Raw genomic sequence first — 9455 nt, forward strand, 5'->3', positions numbered from 1 at the left:
TGTGTAGACCTAACATGTAAGGTTAGAATTGCATGATTTTAATAATAATCGGTCGTGATCTAAAGTGGGCCGGTCTGAGGTATGAAACTCCAGGGCTGAAAATGAGTCTCAGTCCGGCCCTGCCTACACATGATGCTTTTAGATGGTTCCAAAGTGGAATATGGTCTCCTTTCTGTGGACGGTCTGCCGTCCTGTTGACGGTGGAACACATTAGTGCAGCGGTGGACCAAGTACTGGAGCTGAGTACTTAAGTACAAGTACAAACATCCTGTCAAATATACAGTCATTCAAAAAGAAGGAAAACCTTTCATTACACAAATTCTGAACAAGGAACACCAACAGGAAACTGCAGCCAAGTCCCAAGTGTTCCACTGACAGTCCACTTCTGTTTCCTGTCTTCCAAGTGTTCAGTGTGTCCACACACACAGTAAGTGACAAAATGAACAAGTGTTCAGAGAACACAAACTAGAACGCTGTGCATGTGTGGATCCACTCTGTCTGTGTAACTCCAACAGTTTCCAGGTTGTTCCATACACAGAAACAGTTGAATCTGGTCCCAGTCATGTGTCTGTCCAATTAGATTCAATTCACATCAATATTAGTTGAGTTCCTAATTTAAATGTGTGGGAAATGGGATTTTCAGTGTTCAGTGTAAATGTCCACAGAGTCCACATTCCACAGTGGATGTGGACAATTTAGTTCCACATACAAGAGATTGTTCGAAGCTACAGGTGGATCCAACTGGAGGAGAATCAGAGTCATTTTGAATTTTGGATGAATTTTGGAAAATGTCTCAGTGATGACAGATGGAAAACTGTAGATGGTGTGACCTTGCTGTGACCTTGAACCATGTCCTACTGGGACCAAAATGGACTGGGTTGGTCCCAGGGCCTAGGCCTATCTGTGGGGAAGATCTGGGAAAGATGGGTGGAAGAGTTTTACACTGAAGATGAAAACAAATAAACAAACAAACAAACAAACAAACAAACAAACAAACAAACAAAACAAAGTCATCACAATACCACCTGGAGGAGGTAAAAAAAAACAAAAACAGCCAAAGCGTTCTATAAAATGAACAAAAATGAAGAAAAAATTTAAAGATAAAAAACAAAAATGTGGGAAAATAAACAAAATAAGCAAATAAATGAACAACAAAAGCACTCAGCGAGTGCAGACCTCCACCAAGACAGATCTGTGCCCCCACCCCCCACCCCCAATCACCACCAAAATTTAATCATTTCTTCCTTGTGTCAGTATCAACATTTTCTGAAAATTTCATGAAAATCCGTCCATAACTTTTTGAGTTATCCTGCTAACAAACAAACAAACAAACAAACAAACAAACAAACAAACAAAGCAAAGTGATCTCAATACCTCCTGGAGGAGGTAAAAATTAATACCACACTTACAAAAAAATAAATAACACAAAAAAACATGAAAAAAAAGACTAAAATGGAGTAAATAAATAAATAAGCAAGGATTTGAATTTGGTCCCAGTAGTTTTACTTTTGGCTCTTTTTTTAAAAATCAGTCCGGCTGCTTTTCGACACCTGCTGAACTCCATAAAGCAGTTCCATGGTTTAAAAAAAGAGAGAGAATAAAATAAGGAGCAAAATGCACAAAAACAGCCAAAGGGATGAATAAAATGAACAAAAACAAACAATGAATCAAAAAAATAATAAGTAACATGAACAAAATAAGACACAAACAACAATATTGAAGGAAAAAAATGTGGGAAAATAAAATAAGCAACTAAATAATCAAAAATTAATAAAATATTTAGAAATGAATAAATAACATGAAAAATATGCAAAAAAAAGACGCTTTTTTTCTAAATCAGTCCAGTTGTTTTTTGACACCTGTTTAACTCCGTAAAGCAGTTCCACAATTAAAAAAAAAGAATAAAATAAGCATAAAAATGAACAAAAATAGCCAAAGTGATCAATAAAATTTACTAAAATGAATAATGAACCAACAAAAAAAGTAACACGAACAAAATAAGACACAAAATGAACATAATTGAAGAAAAAAAAACCACAAACGTGGGAAAATAAACAAAATAAGCAAGTAAATGATCAAAAATTAATAAAATATTTAGAAATTAATAAATAACATGAAAAAATATGCACTGGGTCTGTAAGGGGACATCTGTCCCAGAATGTTGTTTTGCAGATCCAGGAGCCTGTACACTGGAGGAGGAACTTCAGTCACACAGAAGAAGTGATTTATAGACAATAGATCTGCAAAATCTGACTTCAGCTCCTCTGAACACCTGTTCCTTTGGCAGATTTATTTATTTATTTATTTTTTCTAAATTCAACATTTTTGCTTAATTTAAGATTGATTTATTTTTTTTTTCTTACTTCAAGATTACTTTCAGTGAGATATAAGAATTGATTTATAGACAATAGATCTGGAAAAACTGATTTCAACAGATCTGACCAAGATCATTTTCACTTGTTCTATTGTCAGATTTTTTTTGCTTGAATTTTTCAGATTTTCCAGATCTATGGTCTGTACATCAGTTCTTCTATCTGACTGTGAAGTTCCTCTTTAGGTGATCCTGTCTGATTTTAAGTGTGACCAGATATTTGGAGCAGAAATGAGACAAATCCACTGGGTCACACTCAGAGTTTTGCAGTGAACTGAGCTGTTCCATCCAACTGAGGAAATACTGTGAACGTGCAGATGAACTGAGGACAACATGGATCAAACTGTTACTGTCATAAAAATAAATACAGAGTTCAGCGAGGACACCAGGAATGAATGAATGAATGAATGAATGAATTTCACATCATTGTTTCTGTCAAGTTTAAATTTGGGACAGAGGGTTAAACATTCAAAACAGATTTAGACGAATGTTCTGTAACAGGTTTGGAAGAACTTTGGGTCTATTTGAAAAATTAATATTTACTGAGAGAAGAGAAAGTGTTTCTCAGATAAAACACATTTTTAGACTACTAGCAGCGCTGTACCGCTGGTGCCATTGTACGATAGCGCCCTCCCGCGCTGCAACATCGGGACACGTGTCGGACAAAGACGAACACAGAATGTCTATTATAAGAGGATTTTCCATTATCGTTCATTCAAAAGTCTGCGTGTAACAGTCAAAAGGACACAAAATTTACACACTACTGTTTTCCTAAGTGTCTTTATTCTTTCACAGATGCATTTTTAAAATTTTTTTTTAGAAACAGAGAAGTTTTAAAATACGTAGATCATACAAGTGTGTGCTGCAAAAAACAAAACAAAAACAAAAACAAAGCAAACAAACAAAAAAAACAGCTCCTGTGCAGTTTGGTTTCTAACTGTGTGTCCTTCATCTGCACAGTCATGACTTTAACAGGAGTTCCACACTGCCCTCTGCTGGTTCTGCAGCTGCACTAACCCCACCCACAGCTGCACTAACCCCACCCACAGCTGCACTAACCCCACCCACAGCTGCACTAACCCCACCCACAGCTGCACTAACCCCACCTTCAGCTGGACAAACCCCACCCTCAGCTGTTCTAACCCCACCCTCAGCTGTTCTAACCCCACCTTCAGCTGGACTAACCCCACCTTCAGCTGGACTAACCCCACCCTCAGCTGGACAAACCCCACCCTCAGCTGTTCTAACCCCACCCTCAGCTGGACAAACCCCACCCTCAGCTGTTCTAACCCCACCCTCAACTGCACTAACCCCACCTTCAGCTGTTCTAACCCCACCCTCAACTGTACTAACCCCACCCTCAGCTGTTCTAACCCCACCCTCAGCTGGACAAACCCCACCCTCAGCTGTTCTAACCCCACCCTCAGCTGGACTAACCCCACCCTCAGCTGTTCTAACCCCACCTTCAGCTGTTCTAACCCCACCCTCAGCTGTTCTAACCCCACCTTCAGCTGTTCTAACCCCACCCTCAACTGTACTAACCCCACCCTCAGCTGTTCTAACCCCACCCTCAGCTGGACAAACCCCAACCTCAGCTGTTCTAACCCCACCCTCAGCTGGACTAACCCCACCCTCAGCTGTTCTAACCCCACCTTCAGCTGTTCTAACCCAACCTCAGCTGTTCTAACCCACCCTCAGCTGTTTCTAACCCCACCCTCAGCTGGACGAACCCCACCCTCAGCTGCACTAACCCCACTCTCAGCTGGACGAACCCCACCCTCAGCTGAACTGACCCCACCCTCAGCTGTTCTAACCCCACCCTCAGCTGGACTGACCCCACCCTCAGCTGTTCTAACCCCACCTTCAGCTGAACTAACCCCACCCACAGCTGCACTAACCCCACCCTCAGCTGTTCTAATCCCACCCTCAGCTGTTCTAACCCCACCCTCAGATGGACTAACCCCACCCTCAGATGTACTAATCCCACCCTCAGCTGTTCTAACCCCACCCTCAGCTGGACAGGCCCCACCCTCAGCTGGACTGACCCCACCCTCAGCTGTTCTAACCCCACCTTCAGCTGAACTAACCCCACCCACAGCTGCACTAACCCCACCCTCAGCTGTTCTAATCCCACCCTCAGCTGTTCTAACCCCACCCTCAGATGGACTAACCCCACCCTCAGATGTACTAATCCCACCCTCAGCTGTTCTAACCCCACCCTCAGCTGGACAGGCCCCACCCTCAGCTGAACTGACCCCACCCTCAGCTGTACTAACCCCACCCTCAGCTGTACTAACCCCACCCTCAGCTGAACTCCACTCTGCCCTCTGGTGGTGTACAGGACAGGTTCGGAGCCCAGAGGCAGGGTTCCTACAGACAGGAGCATGCAGACCTGGTCCCTGTGACCCAGGTCCCCCTGATGTGGGTCTAAAAGCGTCCAGCTGAAACGGTCTGTGTTGGGTTCAGAAGAAGCAGGAGCAGGTTTCATCCACTACAGACAGCAGCACTCGACAAAAACAGACGACGCTGAAGCACATGTGACACCGTTCACACACCGCTGACAGCTCCTAAAGCTGAAGAATTTAAAGACCACCGATTGGCTGAAGAACAGCGGTGGGAGTGGTCCTCAGTAGAAGTTAGTCCTCCTACACAGAAACAGAAGGACAAGGGTGACGCCCACAAACTGAGCAGACGTGTGTCCACAGACATAAGGATAAGGGACAGATAAAGGATGACTAAGGGACAGATAAGTAAAGTAAGTAAATTTTATTTCTAGAGCACTTTTCACAGACAGAGTCACAAAGTGCTTTATCATTCAAATCAGAATCAAATTCAGTTTCCAGACCCAACAGAATCCTTCAGGAACAAACACTTGTGATTGGTGACAGTGGAAGGAAAAACTTCCCTTTAACAGCAGAAACCTGGAGCAGACCCAGACTCCTGAAGGATGGACGTCTGCCTGGACCAGTTCAGGTTAAAGAGAGAGAGAGAGAGTAAAGGAGGAGAAAAGAGAGAGCGATAGAGATATAGAGAGACTGGGGGGGGGGGGGGGGGGGGGATGACACATGGAGTATGTTATGATGAATACATAGAGTGTAGTCAGTCTGTGGTGGTCCTGGGTCAGGTGGGAGACTAAAAAGCCTTTTTGAACAGGAGGGTTTGGAGGTGTTTCTTAAAGCTCTGTACAGAGTCCATGGACCGTAGGTGTAGAGGCAGGTCATTCCATAGACGTGGTGCCACAGCTTTAACAGACCTGTCACCGCGTGTGCTAAAACAGGTCCGTGGAACCATCAGCAGGTGCTGTCCTGAAGATCTCAAGCTACGAGTCGAGGCCAGGGGGCCTGGCCATGTAGAGCCCGGAAAGTTAGCACAAGAATTTTGAAATGAAGACGATATAGAACAGGAGCCAGTGGAGAGATTTAAGGATGGGAGTGATGTGGGTTCTCCTGTTTGTGTGGGTCAGGAGCTTTCAGCAGAGTTCTGGACAAACTGTAGACGGGCCAGCTCCTTCTTGTTTAAGCATGTAAACAGGCTGTTGCAGTAGTCTAAGCGAGAAGATACGAAAGCGTGAACGATCATCTGGAGCTCATTTGTAGACACCATAGATCTGAGTTTGGAGATGTTGCGTAGGTGGAAGAAACAGTTTTTGACTAGGTGTTTGGAGTAGAATTCTAAAGACATGTCCTGGTCAAAGATGACACCCAGATTCCTCAGTTTTGTCTTTACCGAGGAACTCAGGTCTCCAAGGTGATGTTTGATCCCTGGGATTGCACTAGTCCGGGGCAGTGATGAGGGTCTGTGTTTGACTGGAGTTCAGCTGGAGGCTGTTCTCATTTAGCCACTGCTTCAGCTCTGACAAGCAGATGATTAAGGAACTCAGTTTGTGGGGCTCAGAGGAGTTAAAGGAGCAGTATATCTGGATGTCATCCGCGAATAGATGATAGGAGACATCACTGTACTGTCGGATAATGTGGCCAAGTGGGAGGACATAGAGTAAGAATAGGACTGGTCCCAGGACAGAGCCTTGGGGCACACCACACAGTAGATCCGCTGAGTCAGATTGGAAGTTGTTTATTGACACAGTGAAGCTTCTGCCGGTCAGGTAAGAGGAGAACCAGTCTAGCACAGGACCTGACATCCCTACCAGGTCCCTCAGTCTCTCAATCATTATGGTATGGTCCACTGTGTCAAAGGCCGAGGACAGATCTAGCAGGACCAAGACCGTGGATTTCCCGGAGTCAGCCGCCATCAGGATGTCACTAGACACTTTTAATAGTGCGGTTTGTGTTGAGTGGCGTTGTCTAAACCCAGACTGAAAAGTGTCATAGATCTGGTGTGTCTCCAGAAAAGCTGTCAGTTGTTTAGACACTGCCTTCTCAAGGATTTTGGCCAATAGGGGGAGCTTTGAAATGGGCCTGTAGCTTTTGAAGTCTGTGGGGTCCAGTGTGGTTTTCTTTAGTTTAGGTTCTATGATGGCCTGTTTGAAGGAGCTGGGAAACAAACCAGTTGAGAGCGACAGGTTAAAAAACTTTATGACCCATGGTCCAATAGTGTCAAAGACACCGACAAGGAGCTTATGGGGGAGGATGTCTGCAGAGTTGGAGGAGGGTTTCGTTTTGGATAAAAGTGCTGAGATGTCCTCCAGTGTCACAGGGTCGAAAGAGGACCAGGTTTGCAGAGGGGGATCAGATAGGGTCAGACGGCCAGAGGGTGGTGGGATATTGTGTTTAATATCCCTGATCTTGTCTGTGAAGAAGTTTAGGAAGTCACTGCTGTCAGCTTTACAGAGCACAGGGGGGGGGGGGGGGGGGGGGGGGGGGGGGGGGCAGCAGGGGACACAATGGACTGGATTGTGTCACAGATTACTTTGGGGTTTTTCTTGTTTGTGGCTCTAAGTTTGTGGAAGTAGCTGGATCTTGCCTCCTTAATCATTTTATTTAATGAGGTTATGAGATCTTTAAGATGTAACCTGTGTACTTCCAACTGGGTTGATTTCCAAAGACGCTCAGTTTTGCGACAAGTTCTCCTTAGGTTTAAGATGTTTTCATTTATCCAGGGACAAGACCACTTACGAGTGACATTAGTTTTCACGGGAGCCACCTGGTCCAGAATAGAGCTGCAGTGTGTGGAGAAGCACTGGATAAACTCATCAACATCAGGACACTCATTAAGAAGACTAGGGTTAAACAGGGCACGGAAATCCTGGGCTGTGGACTCTGTAATGATCCTCCTCTTGGCCCTTCTAGGTGCAGGCTTGGGCTACAGAGGCACACATAAGTCAAAAAACACACCACAATGATCACTCAAGTGGACATCCTCAACACACACATTTGTGACGTGTAAGCCCAATGAGAAAACCAGGTCCAGGGTGTGGCCTTTCCTGTGGGTGGGGCCAGATACATGTTGTTTGAGGTTAAAAGTGTCAGTCATGGCTAAAAGTTCCATTGCTGGGCTGGATGAATTGTTATCGATGTGTAGATTGAAATCCCCAAGAATTAAAACCTTCTCCAGTTTTATTATTGATGTAAGGAAATCACTGAAATCGCTTAAGAAGGCACCAGCAGGGCCAGGGGGACGGTAGATTAAGAAACAGTAAAACACACTGGACGAGCCAATCTTGATCATTTGTGACTCAAATGAGGGAAAGTCATCGGTGCTCATCCCTCTGCATATGTATTTGTCTTGGTGCACTACAGCAAGGCCACCGCCCCGGCGACAGGGGCGGGGCTGACCAACAGCAGAGCAGCCAGGAGGGCACAGTTCATTTAAATGAATGAACTCCCCATCCCTCTGCCACGTCTCCGTCAGGAATAATGCATCCAAGTTCCTGTTGGTAAAAAGCTCATTTAGGGAGAAGGATTTATTGGCAATGGAACGTGCATTTAGTAATCCAAACCGGCTAGGTGGTGGTAACGTCATGGTGTTGGTGTCCGCTGTGTGTAATGGGTCAACCACCTACGGTGCCTTTTAGCAGAGTGAAACCCCATATGAGACCTGGATATGACAGGAATGGGGAAGAGCAAGGCAGAGGTGTAGGCTGCTGGAGATGGGGAAGGAGAAGAGGAATTCACTGAGGTGGTTAGTTGACAGGTGGACAGTGTCATTGAAGCCCACGTGAACTATGATCCGGGTAACGGTGGACGGCAGTGAGAGCAGCAGCTGAGGCAGTTCATGGAGGATGGAGGTGACGGTGGAACCAGGAAAACACCTGGTTATGGCGTTAAAGAAACGGACGTGACGGATGATGGAGTCCCCGTGGATAGTGGTGGTCGGAGGGAAAAGTGGTCGAGGAGACGGTGTTGAAGGTGAAGGGTTCCTGGTCTCTCTAGGTGGACATTCCACGGGTGGACCGTCAGTGTGACGGCGGACGGCCTCTCGGAGGAGGCGGCGCCGGGCAGAGGAGCAGACCGAGGAGCGGGGACCCTTGTTCGACGGCTTCACAGGAGGACCGGCTTTAGGACCGTCGCCGGTAATCAGCTCGGTGGCAGCCACGGTGTCAGCAGGAGCCGGTTCCCGGACAGAGCCAGGTGGGATGGGGGGCACACCAGCCGTGGCGGGGGGAGGAGCCGGAGCGTCCTCCACGGACAGGACGGCGAAGCGGTTTGATGTGCTGATGGTCGGAGGTGGTGAGTCTTTGCTTGTGTTCTTTTTGCGGCCACGAATCACCACTTCAGACCAGGGTGTAGAACACGGGGGGCGAGAACAGGCAGAGGAAGGATCCCATAACACCGTATCATCACAGGAGGCTTTGGGCTTCTCTGCGCTTTTCAGGAACAGACTGGACAGTGTGGGAAGGCGGCTGGAGAAACCACAGAGCTGGACATTTTTCTCCGCTAGTTCTGTGGAGAGGCGCAGTATTTCCTCTTTGAGGTCCGCGATAGTTTGGTAAGCCTTTACCAGGGTTTTGTTTGCTTGGACGAGAGGACTATCTCCAGCTGATGAGGATGACGCCATGGTGGAAGCAGCGAGATACGGGGCAGAGCGCGGGAAGCGGTGGGTGACAACCAGAGGTAAGGATCCACTGACAATACTGACCTGCCCTGATGAGGTTTGGGTTGATAGCGTCAAGTTAAAAAGACACGGT

General features: G+C 46.2%; 1 protein-coding gene across 1 annotated transcript in view; it reads right to left on the reverse strand.

Annotated features, from left to right (window-relative positions):
• Nucleotides 1-4699: 4699 nt before the first annotated feature.
• The window catches only part of LOC115416223 (1-phosphatidylinositol 4,5-bisphosphate phosphodiesterase gamma-2-like), a 42372-nt gene continuing 37616 nt past the window's right edge, over nucleotides 4700-9455 (reverse strand). Inside the window, exon 17 of the mRNA XM_030129968.1 lies at nucleotides 4700-5016. Within this exon, the coding sequence (XP_029985828.1) occupies nucleotides 5008-5016 (9 nt within the window). The 3' untranslated portion in view covers nucleotides 4700-5007. The remainder of the gene's footprint in view (nucleotides 5017-9455) is intronic.

Source organism: Sphaeramia orbicularis, unplaced genomic scaffold (assembly GCF_902148855.1).
Source record: "Sphaeramia orbicularis unplaced genomic scaffold, fSphaOr1.1, whole genome shotgun sequence".
Classification (NCBI taxonomy): domain Eukaryota; kingdom Metazoa; phylum Chordata; class Actinopteri; order Kurtiformes; family Apogonidae; genus Sphaeramia; species Sphaeramia orbicularis.